Below are 19416 nucleotides of genomic sequence, written 5' to 3'. Positions count from 1 at the left end.
AAAAGCACTGTGAGTGCTCTCTTACTAGACAATTATAAAAGTAAAGATTAAAGGTTCAAAGTAACAGCACTGAACCAAACAAATTCAATGTGTATTGATATTCATAATAGACATATTACAGTGTCTTCCAGCAGTCCAGTAAAGGAAAATCAGTGTACATCTCTCATACAGTTTTCCATATCACCTTCGTTGAGGCAGATGCTATACAGCACACTGTCTGGATTATTTTCAATCAGATACTTATTTTGAACTGAAACTTTTTACTTGAAAGGGAAAATATGGAGCTTATGACATTTTTCACTACCACATCAGTGCTGACACAGCGTAGTAAAAAGCATTCTGTAAGCCTATAAAAAGGTTTTTGTATCTATACTACTTTGTTTGGAAATATCTTAAGCACTCATTTTTGCATCATACTGCAATATGCTTTACAGATATTCCCCTAGTTCTTATTCTGTCAAGGTAGACTGAGAGAGAAGATCCTCAAAACAAAATGTACAATTCTGTTGAAGAAATACTCTTGGAGAAATCCTGTGTGTAAAGGAGCACATCTGTGGACCACTGTCACAAGAATAAAGCACGGAGTAGACTCTAGATAAATTAGGCTTTGATCATAATGACTCTCAAGAGTAACAATCCAAACCTTGATTGTTTCAAAAATCCTGACGTAAGCCTGCACAGACTCTCTAGAGTCCTTTCATTGTCAGCCCTGAGGAAATACACTGTGTCAGTCTGCACCAATACAGCATTCTCCTCCCAAGCTTCCCACTGGTTAGGATGTTGCTTGCACTGGTAGGCCACATTGCTATTCTCCAGCTGAGCACTTATGTAAATCTCAGTGACTCACTTTTTTTTTTTTTTTTTTTTTTCCACTTGCTTGTGGGAGTCTTCAGGCCCACAGAAGACAGCAAGTTTTCCTTTCCCTGGGAGAAGTTAAAACTACAAAAGAATTCCATAGCATATCCAAAAGTGAATCACATTGATGAGTTAACTGCTGCTTCAGCCAAAAAGAGATGATAGTTTACTTGGGGGCTTTTTGCTTTTTTAGCTTTCCCCTCTCATGCTGCCTGGGTTCAGCTTCAGCAAGCTGGTTTTCTCCTTGTGAATTCATCTCATGAGTCCAGCATCAGCCATGTGGATAGAACTGTCAAGTTCTGGACAAAATATGATGTATTTATACTCCAGTTCCTCCAACTCAGTACTACTGAAATTAGAGATCCTGAGCAGCTAGCATATCCTTCTTAATTTCTCATGGAAAATAATGTAGGTGTCTGTAAGTAAGGAATTCTCTGATCTAACAATGGGTAGATACCATTTGGCTTCAGTAACCTGGTATGTTTTCAGACTTGACCCAGACAATTGCTCTACATAAGCAGACTGCCATGCTACCAGCACTCTCTGGAGACAATAAGAATCTGTCTGTTTGAAGCAGTTCACAGTTTAGGAGCTTCCAAGACAAGACACAAACATAACCACTGAAAGTGTCTGAGTTTTGTCTGCTAACCTGAAACCTTGTAACAGTCTAGAGAATGAGATCTGAAAATGAAGGCAAGTTGATTTTTTCCTTCTCTTCACTAAAATGTATATATCTATGCCTTCAAAAAAGCTACATAAATCACTTTCTTTGCTTTTCTCTATTTGTAAATAAAAAACACTCATTTGATTTTCTGATGACATGACACAAGTAATCCATTTGATATGATCTAAAACAAAGCAATCTTAAAAAAAAAAAAAAACAACCAAACAAAAACACAACCCCAAAAACAAACAAAAAGGATCACCCAAGTATGATGATTTCCAGCAGTAAAGTAAGTGGAATGGTAAACTTCCTGAGCACTGTAAACATCGGCAAACTGTCAAAAAAAAACAAAATAAAAATCCAAGCATAATATCAGATTAATAGGAAATCTTATATTCTAGCTCTTATTTTACTAACCCAGGGGATAGAACAATTAGTCCAGGAATAATAAACCAAAACAAATAGCAAATCATTTAGTACATATATAAGAATGTCACTCTGACATGCACATTAGAGAACCAAATCATTGAAAGATAGCAAGCTTTGCCAATTAGTAAATCAGTGCAACTGGCTATGTTTGAAGGTCACTCTGCATTATTGAAATGGAATATAGTAGATATTTTCTACCTAGCATAACCCTTATGAAATAATTCTTTCTGCAAAATTCATAGGTATAGTTAAATAAAAACTGTTTCTATTGAAACTTAAAAGGAGAGACAATAAACCTTTTTCTGAAAACATGTAACAGAAATAAAATACAAAGAAAATATGCTTAGTAAACAAGCTGTACTTTGAAAAATAAAATAAATCCTTGACCAAAAAATTAGAGGAAATACAAGAAACATGAAAGGTGGGGCCACAGCTGCCACTACCAAACAAACTTCTACTTTTAGCAACATATTTTTGATCTTCATGAAGTAATGCAGTTGGAAACATTTCTGGGTGAGAAAACACATCTGACACTGTAAATATGACAGCATGGCCATATGGACCAATTAATCCCCTGCTTAAGATAATTATTAACAATTGCATTAGTAAATTATACAGTTCCTAACACAATGTTTAAAAACTTTGCAACAGATATTTTGAATTTATGCATAGGATCATTTGCATCTTCCAGACAACCTAAACAAGGTGAAAAATTCAATGATGTAAACAAGTATCATATATTGTACCGAAATGCAATGTAACAAAATTTTAATTTATAGAACCACTGCAGGCATTTTAAAGTTTCTGTTATAAAAATTAGTTAAAACTAGTAAATCTAAGAGGTATACCAGCACAGGAGAGGAAGAAGGTGCATTTTCATACCCTACTAAGCATTTAAATTTACAGTCAGAGGAAAGGGAAAGAAAAAGCAAACTTTTACAGTTTTGGAACTATTTTCATTTCCACAATGGCTGAAGTGCTACTAGGCACAGTACTGCTGAAGTCTTAATGTCTGTTTCAGTGGAACAGCTTGTGAACACAAACAAAGAGTTGCAGAATCAGGCATCTAGTGTTTATAACTAGAGAACATAAATTCTATAAAATAAAAATAAATGCAAACAAATTAAAAGTAATACATTGGGGGACCTCATCATTCTCTACAACTCCCTACAAGGAGGGTGTAGTGAGGTGAGGGCAAGTCTCTTCTACTGTGCCTGCAGTGAGAGCACCAGAATAAATGGCCTTCAGCTGAGACAGGAGATTCAGACTAGATACTAGAAAAAAAAAAAAAAGTCACTGTTAGGATGATCAGGCATTAGAGTGGGTTGCCCAGGGAGGTGGTGGAATCACCATCCCTGAGGGTATTTGGACCTGGCACTGGAGGATAAGATTACTGGTCCAGGCTTACAGTGGTAGTGCTGTGTTTACAGTTGGACTGGACGATCTTAAAGGTCTTTTCTAACCTTGAGGATTCTATGATTCTGTGGCTCTACTTTCTTTCCTAGCATCTGTCTCATAGTTACAAAATGCACACAAACCTGCAAAATTCTGTTTTGGTTTAGTACAACCCTCAGGAGCCTGCAGTGACATTAAAAAACCACCACAATGGTAGTGGTGTATCCCACTGTATCCTCCAGCTGTATCCGCCAGTCCTGGCGCAGCCATCATGCTTCTGTGCTCATCTTCCACAGAAATACAGTCATTCTATTACGGCACATGTGTGCATTACTTACACCTTTTTAGCACTAGCATGGAAGCAACTCTCATGGGTCTATGCTTACAGGCACATGGGAGTCAAAGCACCCTTCAGCAGTGCTTCTTGACAACCTGCTTTTTGAACTCAGCAGGGCTAGGCCACCACCACCACCCCACTACACAGCAGTTTTTTAAACTCTTGGTGACTCCTAAATATCTGCCATGACATCATGGTACAAATATTTTCCTTATGCTTCTTCCTTCAGAAACACCTTACAATGTTCCAACTTTCTGGTTAAGACACCCAGGAAAAGCTGGATGCTTGGGTGTGAAGCAAAAGTGTAAGCACTTTCATGGTCATATAGGAGTATTGTAATTTTATGTCAGTACAGGACTGGCTAAGCTCCCCTTAAAGAAAGCAGACAACTTGTAAACTGATCAAATGTTTGTGTAAAAATTTCATAACACTACCAGGGGTTTAGACAGACAGGCAGACAGACACCACATGGATTTAAGACTCCAGACAATGCCCTTCTTTAGTGTTTCTTTTTTACCCCACAAGAGAAAAAGGTAAAATCCAAACAGTCTACTTATAACTTCTACTTACTGTACCTGAGTTTGCTGGTACTTGATAATCCACTTAAGTGGTTTCCAACATAAATCAGAGGCAGTGGAAATAACTGTGATAAATTTAAAAGCACAGCTCAGATTATTTTGTTTAGAAGTACTGTTGAGAAACTTTACTTGATAGAATTTAATACCTGTCACATCATACGTACTTCTATGAAGAAAGAGGGTTTTTTAAACAGGAAAAAAAAAGTAACTATGCTGCAAGCTTATCTGCAGCTCCTATTTATGTGACTGGTCGTGACCACAGCTTCACTTGATGTCATTAGAAGAGTTGCAATTTACCACTAATGAGACTTAGAATCCATTTAGAGTAAATATTAATCACTTTTATTCTAATTACTATAACCCTCATATTAATATCCTTTTTAACATTTCATTTTAGATATAAAGTTAATAATAATAACAGTATCTAAATAGGCAAGTGAAGAGATGGAATAAAAAAGTTAATAAACTGCAAGTATGCTGTGCTCCTCTACATATTCCACATATATTAGTACAGCTGGAAGTTGCAACATTTTAGATTAACCCAGAAAATTATGCTATGTAACATACTAGAAAGGAAAGGTAAGTAATTATGAGTAAATTGAACTTTACTTCTAGCAAAGAGACTGACTTGCACAGAAATCTATGGTCCATAACACAATATAGAGAAACAATAATGGAACTTATGAGCCTTAATAAAATGTACAAGAATACATGGATCCCTACAATAATCAGCTGCAATTCAAAGACATTAATTTTCCTGTTACAGAAAAAATTACAGCATCATAGAATGGATAAGATTGGAATTTGAGGAAGATTTAAACCAACCAAAGTAATCAGTGGGGACAAAGGCAGTGTGTACATTTGGTCCCGTTCACTATCAGTCAAGAGGGGCTGAAATGGCAGAAAGACATAACAGATCCTCTAACCCAATGTGTAATAGTTGCTCTTGTTTCTACACAGGGACACTTTGGAAGACAAAGTGTCAAAGGCTATACATTTTTAAACTTTGTCTGCTGGAAAAGCATACAGAACAGAGAGGTGTATTTAATCTATGTTAAAAATTCTGTGTTTCTTTTACAGCAAGACAGAAAAAAGTTAAGTAAAAGTTAACTGATAGTCAACTAAAGTTAACTTTTAAGTGAAAGTCACAGTAAAAGTAAACAGGAGAAAAAAAAGAAAGCAGGAATATGAGTAACAATAAATATTCAGCCTGTCAGCATAAGTTTGTAAAAATTTTGTAAAGTACTGTCTCATCTGCAGACTTTTATTTAGAACATCTTGTTTCATTTAATTCATAGGCTGAAAGCAGAGCAGAGATTATATTATCTTTCCTCTGAAATTCATTCCATTGTAAAGACAAAATTACAACATCCAGCACAACAGCAGAGATCAGTGAATTATTTACTTAAAAGGGGTCAGGAACTTCAAAGCTTCGTCACTAAAATAAGCATTTCACTGCTTTAAAACCCTAGCTGAATGCACTGAAGACATAAACCAGTTGAGGAGTGAAAAGTAATCTTAGTGTCAAAGCAAAAGTTGACAAAAGGATAAGGAGTTGGCCTAAGGGTTCCTTAAAAAGTAGAGAAATCAACCATGAGCAATCCAGCTGATTCACTATGACTAGTCAAATCCAACACTACAAACAATATAGAAGTCCTGGAAGCAAAAATGCTGACTGCTTCTAGCCTGTACAGCAAAGTCTTCCAAACAACAGATATTATTAGGATAAAGAAAATACATGCTGTATTTTCTTAATGCCTTTGTATATAAGTTAAAGTGAAGACAACAGCAGAGAGGGAGCACAGCAAGACTTGTGGGGGATGGAGGGAAGAAACTTCTCAAGGTCTCAATAAGTTGTTTATACATGAAACTCAAAGCTACCCACTGGGAAACCTTTCTTATTTATGAATAATAAAGAAGAATTGTCCATTTTATGAATGATACTATAGATTTTCCTCCAAGACTAGAACATGTAGAAATGCCAATGATTTCAACATGCATTAAGAATGAACATATCTGTGAGACATCCATTGTAAACCTCACACTGACAGGAAGACAAGATTCTGCAATAAAGCTGTGGGCCTGAAAAGCTATACTATCTGATCCTAGCAGCAGGGCTGGGAACACTCCCTGTGTCCTGGAGCAAACCGAACTGATAACCTGCAACAAGACATAAACACACAGGCTAATGCATCAAAGAAACATTCCAGCAACATTGCATAGATGCAAAACCCTTTGAGGATCATCGCTGTAGTCATTTCACATTCTAGTTCCCAAACTGAGGTAAGAGGAGGTCCTCTCACATTTGTTCTGTCCTGCCTCTTTAGACCATATACATTTAAGGTCTGTATGATGCAGCTAGTCGCCACCTACAGCATTTTCAGTGGGTATTATTTTAGCCCCTCCTATGGAACATAAATCTTATACTGGGAGTCAGTTGTTGTTCCGGATTCTCATCTATCACATTATTTTTCTACTATTTTATCATATGCTCCATTCATATTTTCAAGCAGCCTTTCTCTCTTCATGCTCTGTTCAAAAGTCTTTCACAAACACCTATCTCCCATTGATCCCACAGAGAGCCATACCCAGAAAAACCATTCAGGAATGTGGAAGATTTCATCCTGCTGTATAAAGGTAAAGGACCCTTCCCATGTGCTGCATAACTAAATGGCACCAGATTTCTCTGCAAACAGAGTTTATATCTATAGCCCAAACTAGAATATTGCCGAGAAATTAAAATTATCAAATCAATTTTTAAATGAAACAGTGATACAAAGAATCCCATTTGAAAAAGAAATGCAAATGTTTTTCTTGCCCCTGTAAGAAAGAATGCTACTATAAAAAGTAACTCTTTCATATTAATACCAGGACATATGTGATCCTTACCTTCACAGGTATACTTTTGTCAAAATCAGGGAAGTGAACAATCTTATTTAGTTTTGACACATACAAGATAAGTATAGTGGCTACCATCTAAACAAAAAGAAAAAATGAGAAGTCACGCAAGAGCAAAATTGTAATGAATGAAAAAACTACGTCAAAGACAAAATCTTTATACGAATGCTATGGTTTTATGTATTTCTCTAAAAGAATAGCACAGAATGAAATTAACAAATTGAAATAATTTTGCTCTTATCAATTTTGCCAGCTATTTATTTAAAAGTAAAATACACACATATACTTTACTATTCCGAAGAAAATTAGTGGCATACTGTGAAACAATGCATACTGAGAAGGAGTTGAGCAAATAAAATAGGACACAATCCCAGATAAACTATGAAATTTTTACTCAGAGAATTGTTTAGTCTGCAGAACCACTCCCAGAACTTTTTTTGGTAATGCAAAATTGAGGTTGGGTATTGATCAGTCTGTTGACAATGAGGAAGAAATAGTAAAGATGCAGGCAGAATGAAGAAGAATATCTGAGCAATCATACATCATAGGTGTTAATGCTGCCCCAAGGAGTCAAAACAAAGCGTCAAATTTCCCTAATACAAAAATACAGCAATCAACTATCTAGAGGATGAGGTGGAGTCATGTTCTGCAGACTAAAGCATTATACTGTATCATATGTACTTTATATAGTGTTCAGGAAAATCTTGGAAGGATCTGTCAACAAAAAAATGGAAATGCCATAAGTCTTTGATTCTGCAAAAACTCTTTTTCTTTTTTCTGCAAAGAAATAAGCTGCATCAAGACATGAATTATTTTCTAGCCTTTCACTGAAACATGGTCTATGGTTCCTTGACCAATCTGGGTATGTAAAACTCTCTATCACATCACAAAGTCTTTACAAGACATTTTACTCTCTCTAGCACCTAAGAGCAAAGATGTCAGACTTGTGGTACCCTGTTTTCAATACTTCCTCACTACCCCCTGCAGTGCAGCCTTGGCAAAAAGCAAATTCCCTATAAAATGTATTTGCCTAAACAACATACGCTTCAAAGCTCAATCTTTATCAGTGATCCCTCTGCAGTGATACATTCTTCTTTATGGACCCAGTCCACAAGCATTTGAACTTTGGTTTTACCATGATGCCTCCTAACAACAGAAATAATAAAAAAAAATTTCTGCTGCCATACTGCAACTTACCCATGGGCATATAAAGCAAGAAAGAATCAAAATTTTGCACTGGTCCTAATGGAAAACTGCTGGGAAATGGGGAGAAATTTATGAGGAAATACGTGGTTTGGCTACAAGCAGGGGCAATATCTCTGCGTGTAGTCCACAAAGGCTCAAGGACCCTCACAGAATGTATGCATTTGCTAGAACAAAGCTGGACAGTTTTGAAGGCCAGATTCCTTAATTACTGAACTTTACAAGGAGAAATAAATAGCATTCCAGTCTTTAACTTGACTCTCTCTGGGCAATAATTTTGACTCAAGCTCAAAGTTGCCTGTTTTCAATTAAACAAATTACAGTTCCTTACAGTGTATCTAATCCAGAACACAAGGAGTTCACTGTAACTGTGATTTTGCCCCCTAAAATCTACCTCTATTATCATTAGTTTAACTTTAAAATAATGAATACTTTAAGTATGCTTTACTTGTGAACATACCTGTCCAATTCCAAGAAACATTGGTGATGGGAAGCTGAAAAGCATGAACAGATATTTAGTACTGAGGAATTAAAATAATTAGTAAAAATAATAAAGTCAAAGTTTAAAACCAAAGTCAACAATTAAACATGAGGATGACTGGCCTGTGTTTAAGAGGAGCTCAACACTACACTTATTGTAGTAGAACTATTTTATTTCTGCAGCCCAAGTGATACAGCCCATGTACAGTTGATCAATTCTGAATTGCTAGTTGTTTGGGGAATATTCATAAGTGAAGGTAACACACTTAGAGGACTCTCAATGTGTTGCTTATTGAGTAGCTTCACATATACATTTTGAATCCTGAGATGGGATAATAACTAAAACATCTTGTAGTTGCTCTAACATGGAAGTTTATCACTAGAATCCAAACATACTAGCAATATGTTTTTGTCAAAATCAAGTTCTTAGGTAAATGTTGTAGAAACATCTATTATCTACTAAACCAGCTACATTCCTACTATAACCCTTCAGCTGGCTTTAGCTGAAAGCATGGACAGAATCCTACAATGGTTTGGATTGCAAGGGACCTTAAAGATCATCTAGCTCCAAACCTCCTGCCATGGGCAGGGACATCCTCCACTACTCCAGGCTGCTCAAAGCCTCATCCAGACTGGTCTTGAGCACCTCTATGGATGGGGAGTCCACAACCTGTCTGGACAACTTACTGCAGTGCCTCACCACTCTCACAGTAAAGAATTTCTTCCTAATATCAATCTAGACCTCTTGTCTTTCAGCCTAAGTCCACTTCCCTTTGTCCTGTCACTACACGGTCTTCTGAAAAGTCCTTCTTGATCTCTTCCCTTTAGGTACTTGAAACTCTGGTCTTCCTGGAATACAGTCTTTCTGGAATCGTCTCCAGACTGAACAACACTGTCTCTCTCAGCCTGTCTTCACAGGAAAGGTGCTGGCATCCTGTGATCAGAGCCCCTGTGATTAGTGTCTTCCTCTGGACTAACAGGTCTATGTCTTCTTTGAGTTAGAGGGCCCAAGACCTGGATGCATTATTACAGGTGGGGGTCTCACCAGAGCAGGGGCAGAGAATCCCCTTCCTTCACCTGCTGGCCACACCGCTTCTGATGCAGCCCAGGTGGTTGGGTTTCTGAGCTGCAAGCATGTGGTGCTAGTCAGCTTTTTACCACAAACACCCCCACGTCCTTCTCCCCAGGGCTAGTCTCGACCCATTCTCTGTGCAGACTACCTTTGTGCCTAGGATTGCCTCAATCCAGGTGCAGGACTTTGTACTTGGCCTTGTTGAACTTCATGATGTTTGCAGAAGCTGCTGTTCTCCTACTTACTGTGGTGAGAAATGTACATCTAATAGTAACATAATTGGGATGGGAACAAAACATTGACAAAAGAAACAAACATGCTGACTCACAGCAAAAAGGCCATAAGAGCATTACAGTCCTGACACTGAGTTAGGAGCAATTGATAGCAAAAGAGATCAGAGAAACAGAAGTATTGGGGGCAGAAAAAACATAAGAAATAACGGGACTTCCATTTATAATCATGTGATACTTAAACTGCCTTTTGTTTAGTATTTACAGCTTTCCCATTAAAGATGGAGAGTTTGCCCGTCTGTACCACACAGATTTCTCCAGACATTTGTGATTTGCAGAGGCCTAAATATTTGCAGCAATGCTGTAAGGAATTAATACAAAATTTAAGCCTACTGATGGACATACTGTATTCAATTATCTCACACAGATGTGCTAGATGGATGCCAGAGACTTTCAGGGAGCTGCAGTCTGTAGGATAAAAACCACTGTAAAATAAAATCTTAACTTGCACCATGTACAATTTATGAGACATATTAAATACAGCTGCTATATGTTCAAATAGCACTGAATGTTAGAAAATGACAGCAAGTTTGACTTTATAGCTTTCTTTTCATTTTGGCTTTTCTTTTTCTTATTTTGATTCAGATGAGCTAAACCACAGCAAAAACAAAGATTTTAAGTAAAACATGCGTAAGAGTTGTGCAGTTAATGCTGTTGCTTTACGCAATGGTAGAAGATGCTAGCTATCACCAGGATTCCCTATGGGAATTAGCGCCATCAAGTCAGGGCGGAATCTCTCTGTGTTTTTATGATGAAGCCGTTTTATGAGATTCACTTTTCGTTTCTGGCTGTCTCAGAAAAAAAAAGATGCTGGAAGGAATATACTGTTCAGCAGGAACAGTTAGAGGGTATTCTGTTTCCCTCAGGGGTGTCTGAGGCAGTGCCATCCTCTGGGAATAGCAAAAAGATCCGGAGGAAAAGACGGGTGTTGTCGAAACTGTGCCTGCCCATCGGGCGGTGCTGCAGAACTGGTACATACTGGGCACAAGTGGGGTCTCAAATTGGAGAAACCGGCCCCGGTTCCAGCACATTGCCCACCACCTGGCTGCTCGGGCTCCGAGCTGCACGGACGCCCGTGAACCACGCCAGCAGGAAAGGGAACAGGAGCGGGAAGGCTTCTCCGCCGAGCAGGGACAGCCCGGCACCGCCCGGCACCGGCTGTACCGGCACCCGCGGGTGGGGGCCGCCCGCTCTGGCCCGGCGCTCACCTGTAAGCGCTGAGGAGCGCCTTGTTGACCAGGACGGTGAGGAAAGAGCACGTCCCGTAGAAGAGCGCCGAGAGCACCCTGGGAAGTGTCGGGGACGCGGCGGCGGCGGCGTCCGCCTCCTCCTCCGCGGCCTGCCCAGCGCTCATGGCGGCGACGAGCGGCGGCGAGCAGGGCCGCACCGCGGGCTTGCACCAGGGTGGCCGTGGGGACGCCGCTCCTCCTCCTTCTCCCCGGCCCGTCCCCAGACGGCGGCGGCGGCACCGGGTCCCGGGCGCGGCGGCCCCGCGGGCGGGTCTGGAGCGGCGCCGCACCGCACCTCGCCTGCGGGAGGCGCTGCCTCCGCCAGGGCCGGGCCGCCTCCGCGGCGCGGCCTGCGCGGCTCGGCGGCGGGGCAGGCACCGCGAGGGGCGTCCGGCGTGCCGGGGCGCCGCCTCAGCAGCTGCCGGGCTGAAGCCCGGTCCCCGGAGCGCCCGGCCGTGCTGTTAAACCAGGCCGGTGGCAAAGCGGGGCCTCTGGGGCTCGCCCGCGGAAGAGAGAGGGGCGAGCCCCGCGGGCACAGACAGCAGGACACCGCTGCAGCCACCCTTAGCACCCCCAGAGCCCGGCCTGGGCTTCGCACGGCGGGACGGACTCTCACAAGTTCCTGAAACTGTAAAAAAAACAATTTGCCTTGGGTGGTTTAATTTGTGTCAAATTTCAAGGGACAGGGAAAATAAACATCTTAAACCTCCTCTGCAACGTGTCAGGCTGTCAGAAACGAGGAAGACGCTGAGTATTTAATAATTACCAAACAGCACACATTAAACCTGAAAATTAAATCAAGTTTTTATTCAAAGCATCTATTAGAATGACAGCACATCAACTCTTCTGCTTTTAACTCATGCCAAACAACTTAAATCTTTCAAAGCACCAAACAATTTCTTGTATGTAATCACTTAATAAAACAAAAAGCAGTCTTCCACATCTCATCTTTGCTTTTTTAACTTGGTATTTTACCCAAAACTTGTCATGATCCAAAACTGCTTCAGCTGTCTGAATTTTGTCTGGCAAAGTACAATCCAGTGTACTTGTCATACTTCAAAGACCTGAGGAAATATTCTGGCTGACTGAAAAAAGAAATTTAAAAACCTCAAACCCAACAAAAAAAAAAAAAAAAAAAAAAAAAAAAAAAAAAAATAAAAAAATCCACAACCAATCCTGATGGAAGTAATATACCAGTCTGCAAGTGGCTGGTAATTATACCAGTCTTCTGTCCTGTGAAATACTACTTGGGAGTAATTCTGAGTTATGATTCAGAATTACAACAGATGTGTATTCAGGGCTCATTTTGGGATCAGACTATTCACATGAAGCCAGAAGAACAGTCAGAAGCACTTAATATTTTTAAAAAACCCAAAACCTACATACATTAATGAATTACCAGTTTTATGTAGGCAAAGAAGCCTTGTATGACTAGTGTTTCCTATTTTTTTCAGAAGCTGAAGCAGAAGTTAAACCGTAGCACTGGTGCAAAATTATTTACAAACAATGAAAGACACTTTCTTTTTTTAAATTATTCAATTACTTTTTAGTTAAGTGCATCAACACAGGATTTAAACAAACTGGGTTAATGAGATTTTCAATCACAATAGGTTATCAGAGAACATACTTCAACAGCTGCAGTTTCTGATGTAAAACCACTCTACTTTTCTGGAACAGCTGTATGTGTCTGGTCAGCCTATATCAAGTGATTGACAAAATGTTTTCTTCCTTTTCAGTTCAAGTGAGAGGGAAAGAGGCTTCCCTTCTCATCTGAATTTCCTGACTTCCAATGAGAGGAAGAAGTTAAAGCAAGCAGGTCAGTAAATACACATTATTAATATCCCCTTGAGCAGTAGCTTAACAACAACAACAACCAACAACAAAACCACACACAAAAGTCCAATCTGAAAACAAAGTTTTGTTAGCATATTAGGAATCTCTGGCTGCCTTCAAAGCAAAATATGGTAAAATATCACCATGAGACAATGCTACTGAAAGTACACAACATTCACAAAGTGACAAGATACCCTGTTAAACATTTTGTATCATCATTTATAGCATCTGAGTACTAGGCAGCATTCCGCAACTTCATTTATTTGGGACATATATGAAATCACGCTATTAACAAACTTGTAACTAACTTTGGAAGCCTATTTTCTAATTGAATAGTGAATACTTTTCAGCAGTGTTTACTTTATAGCTGTGCTATGGTTAGTGAATAAAAAATCGGCATGTTATGCTGGAGTAAAGCAGTAAGGTGGCTTTATGCACAGTAAGTATGGAGGCTTCTATTTGCTAATCATTATAAAAGCAATACTTTAAAACTTAGTGTTTGCTAATAGAAGACCTAGAATAGTTTACTACAAATTCATACCACCCTGTATATAACCCCTTTACTAACAAAATCAAGTGCCAAATCACTACAGGGCCTAAAAACACCTGAAAAAATATTACCAGTTCTTTACCTTTTTCTAGACTTTGCAAGACTAATCATTTTCAGATAAAACAATGTGCAAAACTTCCCAACTACACATGTTAGGAATAACAAGTGCTACCAAGAGATTCTGCTGATATCAAATAAAAAAAAATGTGAAGCAGCAAAGTCAAGCCTCATACCTTGGGCAGTCACAGTGAAGATATTCCCTGCATTAAGCATTTTCTTTCCCTGTACTAGCTGAGATAAATAACCTCTGCCCTTCGCCTTGGAGATGCTAGGTAAAGATATACAGACATTAGAAAAACATTATTTCATTGCTGTTTAACAATATCCCCAGACTCATCACTTTGCTAGATAATCAGATAAATACTTTATTGTCAGCCTTCTTTGGCCACATGTACCCTCCTGCTAATCGTGAACACTTTGTTCAGAAAGAGTTTCCTGTGAAATCTGCTTCAGATAAATGAATTAACCTTGCAAAATCTAGCCTCCCATGACACATAAATTTGTTAACCCTGCCTTATGCAGTCCCATATTTACAAAATACTTAGAAATTTTACATCTGTCTTCTACCCTATCAAAAGTGCAATTCTCTCACCCCATGTTATGGGGCAACAACATTCTTCATAAATTCTACAGAATAGCAGCCTATTATAAGCAAATAAGGTGCTTAGCTTATGCTTAGGATCTAACTGGTTAAGTAACACCAGAAAGTACATTTTTTTATGGGCAGAGACTGCTCCTATCTACTGTCGCAGGGGTGCCACAGCTAAGTTTGCCAGCTCAATGAGTGCCAACGCGCCATGCATGCGTTCACGCTGCTCCTGGAGGCGACGGTGACGGGCAGCTGAATGAGCGCCATTTTTCTCTTCATCATCCTCTTCATCAGACTGAAGATACTCCATTGGGTCCTGCTGTTCCTGATCTGTTTTCTGGATTGCTTTGGTCTTCAGAGCAGGAGCACGCTGCTCTCTAGTCTCCCAGTACCTGTAACATCAAACATGAGGAATACTTGTAAAATACACACAATTGACTCGCACACCAACAATTCAAAATGGGCAAAAACCTCCCGAGTACTAGCTTGCATCCAACTGGGCATTGCACTTGGCTTTACCTTTCAGCCCTTATATGGTAGTATTTAAGCTGTCAGAAACCTTTATTCAGTATTTTAAATGTAAAGTGCCCAAGTGAATATCTGTGACAGATTTCTTGTCTCCATGGTGTTCTCAGCAGGCATTTCTTCCTAGGCATACAGTACCCCTCATACAAATGCAAATTCAGCAAAACTGTAGCACCAGCTAATAAAGTATTAGCAGGTGTTGATCAAGCTAAAAAAAATATTTAATCAGAGAGCAAACACAAAACAAAACAAAACTGTAAGAAAAAAATTTCATAAGGAACTTTGTCTTGACCAGAAGTTCATAATTCTTCAAGGAGAGGCAAAGCTGTACTGATGTGTACTGAAAGAACATCTAGTTTTGCTTTCTTGGGGTTTAACTATCCCAAAAAATAAATGCTGTGTCAGACCACTCAAATATTTTAAGATGACACCATGAGGGAACTTACTTCGCTAGCCACTCAGCCACAGCTTTATTGTCAGCGGTCTCCTTCTTACTCAGCCTGTCTGTGAGCTCCTCCCTCTTCAGTCGGGCATAGGGATGTTTGGGACAATGACGGTTTGCATGTGTGAATCTGCTTAAACAGCCTTAAAAAAAAACACAGAGTGACAATGAAGAACATGTTACAGAAAGCAGCCAACCAGAGAAAGTGTAACATCTGTAGGATGGAAATGCCACTGAATCCGCCCTTTCCCATTCACAAAAACCTAGGTTTCGTTGAAAACCAAATGCTCTCAGTTGGTAACATGCCCCATTATTTTATACATTAGTATCCACTGACTGAGAATGTATGTAATCCTTAGATACATACTTGCACAATTAAGCAGATTCTGCATGGCTCTTCCCTTCCATAAAAGTTCCACCAAATTTAAACTCCAAAGCTTTTGCCATGTAAACACACATACAGTTCCAATATTAGTCTGACCCCAGAAAGCTGCAAATCGTTCTCTTATGACTTACCATTCTCTGAGCAGACAAAGGGTTTCTCTCCTGTATGGAGACGCTGGTGAGTTTTGAGCTGCCCACTCTGTACAAAGGCTTTCCCACAATCTGGGTAGTCACATAAATAAGGTCTTTCACCTAAAAGTAGTAACAGAAGAGATTTATGAAAGATAGTCATAGTATCCAGTGGCGGTCCCTGGCTTGAACCTGGCAAAAGCAAACTCTCCTTTTACCCACTCAGAAACTTGTATCTACTTAAAAAATCCAGGTGTACTTAGATGTGCATGCTCTATGCTACTGAACAAACTTATTTCCAAAGAGAAAAAAAAAATTGTATTTTGTCATATTTTCTCGTTTAAGACTCTTAGATAGCACTACGTAAGTTGTGTAAAACTGTGCAGATGTAGAGCAGGAAATATGGAGAAGTAATTGGACAAGTAATGTAATTCAGGTTGTAACCAGAAAACTTTTATCCTTACCATAGCCTGAACTAGGGTGAAATACCTGAGGTCAACATTACTACAAGGTTATAGAAATATCTCATCAGGAGAAATATCTCATGTTTAAGAAAAGTTAAAATTATGGAGGCTACATGAGAAACTTATTCCAGATTTAAGTTTTCTTAAATCAGTCATCAATGAAGAGTTCTCCATGCAAACAGCAACCAGAGGTGTCTCCTTCCCCAGATGGATCTGAACTGCACACGCTACACAAAGGTATGCCATACCACCACCCTCAGGAAGGCAACAAAATGAGGGTGAGTCTGGCTCACTAATTCAGAGGAATGACAGGGTAAGCTCTGCTCAGTTAAGTAGTTCTTACAAGTTCAACACGTTGTAGGACCGAGTGAAATAACATATCATGACCAAAAATGAGGAATGCTGCTGTTTAGTATCATTATCTAGATTAGTCATAGTGACCTGAGTCAGGAGATGGTGAGAGCCAAGGCTTTTGTGGGATTTTGTTTGGTTGGTTTGGGGGAAGTGCTGGTGGTTGTGTCTGTATTATGAGCTACATTTCTTCATATCTTATGGCAAACACAGTGTTTTGTTGAAGAAATAGAATATATTTGTTTAGTTTTAAAAACTCAAACAGCATCTTCAGTTTAAGCTCAGCTGAGTATTGAGTGAGTTTGTCATACATTTTAGCTTAACTACAAATCACCTCCTAAATACAATTCAGTAAATTCACCCTAGAAAATTAATTTTAGGTGGTGGGAAAAAACAATTGGGTGATGATTTTAAGCAAGTGGATTCTTCTCTCAATATTTAAGCACACTTCCTAGGATGTGACAATCCTGAAGTTGCCAGCCGCTTTTTAAGTTACTGTAACCTCTAACAGCAAAACTTCAATTGTGATGTGAAAAATACATCAGCAAGGAGGAAACAAATCACAGAGCAGAGGCAATCAGGATAGAAAGTGCTACAAAGCTCAAGTACAGAGCACCAAGCCCAAGACTAGTTCTTTCTCTTACAAAGTGAGTCTGTCACATTGACAGATAAAATGCTTACACAATTTCACTATACTAATATAGCCCAAATTGCTGCTTCTCCATGACAAATATGATTACAAAGACTTTGATTGACTAAAAAGCACTAAAAAGTATGGTTAATTTAGCAGTTACAATAAAATCATAACAGGTCAAGTTCTTTCATAACTTCCTTTATGTTTGCTTGGGGGGGATTTAATTCCTTCGTTCCTGCTTCCTAATTGGCTCTCCCCAGCTATTCACACCTCGTTTTACTCACCAGTGTGAGTTCGTTTATGGGCTTGCAGTGACTTCTCTCGTGGAAAGACCCTGTTGCAAATATTGCAACGTATCCTGCTGGAAGAGTGCTCTCCTTCACTGATCAGGTCTCGGACAGTGTCTGCTCTTGGACGGCCACGTCTTATTCCATCCTGGGTGTAAATAACACGGCAACTAAACTCAGGCACTTCCTCCCCCACCCCCGGCAGTTTGGCCAACTGGCACAGCATCCCCTGGAGCAACAGCATGACCAAGGATGGTGCTGTGACAGCACAGAGCCACACCAGACTGTGCCCAGCCCATTCCCAACTGCCCGGTGCAGGAGGGGAGGTGACAGGCACCACCATGTGCTCAGGAGTGTGGGGAGAAACTGACAACACGATCACAGAATGGGTCAGGTTGAAAGGGACCACAGTGGGTCATCTGCTCCAACCTCTCTGCTCAAACAATCATTCTAGAGCACATGGCACAGGATTGTGTCCGGACAGTTCTTGAGTATCTGCAGTGACAGAGACTCCAAGACCTCTCTGGGCAACCTGTGCCAGTGCTTGGTCACCAACATATAAAGAAATTCCTCCTCATACTGAGGTGGAACTTCCTCCGTATCAGTTTTTGCCTCCTGCCTTTTTTTCCTACAGCTTGTCACAAGCAGATCCTGGCTCCATCCTTTTGGCACCCTTGTAAGATACTCATATCCATTAATAAAGTCATCTCAGTCGTCTCTTCTTGAAGCTGAACAGGTCCAGCTCCCTCAGCCTTTCCTCATAAAAGAAATGCTCCGGTCCCTGAATAATCTTGTTGTCCTACACGGGACCCACTCCAGGTGCTCCATGTCTCTCTTGTACTAAGGAACCCAGAACGGGACAAAGCGCTCCAGATGCGAGGAGAGAGGGGACAAGAGTTTTTTTTTTATCGATGGCGAGGGTGGTTTTCTTATGTTTATTATTTTACTCTTTAAAGGAGGGGAGAACAGGGAGCCACTCCGCCCCCCCTCTCTTCCCCGCGGCGCGCGCGCCGTTGCCGGAAGTGACTTCACTTTAAATGCCCGGGAGGAAGCGCGGGAGGGGCGCGCGCCGCGGAGTCACCCTGTAAGCGCGCGGCCCGCCCCCGCCCGCCCGCCGCGCGCTCACCTTCAGGTGCCGGTGCCGGCCGCCGCTCCCCGGGCTCCCCGCCTTCTCCTCGTCCCCGCCGGGGACTCTGCCCGCTCCCCCGCGGGGGGGCGGGAGGGCTGACGGGCCGGCGGTGCTGTCGCTGCCGCCCGGGCTGAGGGTCACGTTGTGCGCGTTCTCGCCCCAGCGCCAGGGGTAGACCATGAAGTCGCTGAAGCCGGGGCTGGTGGGGACGGGCGGGACGGGCATCGGCTCCTCGCCCCCACTCCCCCCCGAGGAGGGTTTAATCGGCGTGGTTTTGATAACGGAGACCAGGACGCGCTTCGGGGAGTCCTGGCAAAAAATCACCGGGGGAGGGCCCGGCGGGAGCCGCTCCGCCATCGCCGCACCCTCGCGGGCAGCGGCGGAGGGAGTGCGTAGAGAGGGAAAGGAGGGCGCTCCGCGGCGGCACGGCCCCGCTGTCCGCGTCTGTGTCCCGGAATGGACCGTGCAGCTGCACGGAGGTCCCGCGGCCGTCACCACCTGTCGCCGCCCGGGCTCGTCTCAGCCGCTCATCACTGAGGACGGCGGCTCCCTGTGGTCTTGGTGGCTTGCCCGCCGCACCCCTCCGCCTCCGCGGCCACCCCCGAGCGG

At 41.2% G+C, this 19416-nt stretch overlaps 2 protein-coding genes and 1 long non-coding RNA gene across 6 annotated transcripts in view; 1 reads left to right on the top strand and 2 right to left on the bottom strand.

The window, feature by feature from the left end:
• Positions 1 to 11747, bottom strand: part of SLC35D2 (solute carrier family 35 member D2) — a 23841-nt gene extending 12094 nt beyond the window's left edge. Inside the window, exons 1-6 of one of the 4 annotated variants that reach the window (XM_053931831.1) lie at positions 11410 to 11491; positions 10060 to 10155; positions 8820 to 8853; positions 7148 to 7234; positions 4256 to 4323; positions 1782 to 1853 (exon numbers count right to left, since the gene is read on the bottom strand). In XM_053931831.1, the coding sequence (XP_053787806.1) occupies positions 1782 to 1853; positions 4256 to 4323; positions 7148 to 7234; positions 8820 to 8840 (248 nt within the window). In that variant the 5' untranslated portion in view covers positions 8841 to 8853; positions 10060 to 10155; positions 11410 to 11491. Of the gene's footprint in view, positions 1 to 1781; positions 1854 to 4255; positions 4324 to 7147; positions 7235 to 8819; positions 8854 to 10059; positions 10156 to 11180; positions 11271 to 11409 lie in introns of those variants that run through there. The other 3 variants (XM_053931829.1, XM_053931828.1, XM_053931830.1) reach the window with 3 other exon arrangements.
• On the top strand, positions 11366 to 14686 carry LOC128781844 (uncharacterized). Its single transcript, XR_008428529.1, has 3 exons — positions 11366 to 11445; positions 13167 to 13246; positions 14601 to 14686. It is a non-coding gene; the product is annotated as an uncharacterized LOC128781844 (long non-coding RNA).
• Positions 14581 to 19416, bottom strand: ZNF367 (zinc finger protein 367). Its single transcript, XM_053931832.1, has 5 exons — positions 18805 to 19416; positions 17676 to 17826; positions 15946 to 16065; positions 15434 to 15572; positions 14581 to 14854 (listed from the first exon to the last, which is right to left on the bottom strand). Exons 1-5 carry the CDS (start codon positions 19162 to 19164, stop codon positions 14614 to 14616), a joined length of 1011 nt encoding a protein of 336 aa, XP_053787807.1. The 5' UTR covers positions 19165 to 19416; the 3' UTR covers positions 14581 to 14613.

The sequence above is a fragment of the Vidua chalybeata genome, chromosome Z, assembly GCF_026979565.1.
Source record: "Vidua chalybeata isolate OUT-0048 chromosome Z, bVidCha1 merged haplotype, whole genome shotgun sequence".
NCBI lineage: Eukaryota > Metazoa > Chordata > Aves > Passeriformes > Viduidae > Vidua > Vidua chalybeata.
Note: the sequence above shows the minus strand (reverse complement) of the source record. Positions and strands in the feature narration are given on the sequence as shown.

What these genes read in the sequence shown, in the direction of transcription:
- ZNF367 (XM_053931832.1), bottom strand. Translation starts at nt 19,164, where the DNA reads ATGGCGGAGCGGCTCCCGCCGGGCCCTCCCCCGGTGATTTTTTGCCAG. An exon ending in CCATAAACGAACTCACACTG is followed by an intron (nt 16,066 to 17,675) that starts GTGAGTAAAACG and finishes TACTACTTTTAG; the next exon opens with GTGAAAGACCTTATTTATGT. An exon ending in CTTTGTCTGCTCAGAGAATG is followed by an intron (nt 15,573 to 15,945) that starts GTAAGTCATAAG and finishes TTTTTTTTTAAG; the next exon opens with GCTGTTTAAGCAGATTCACA.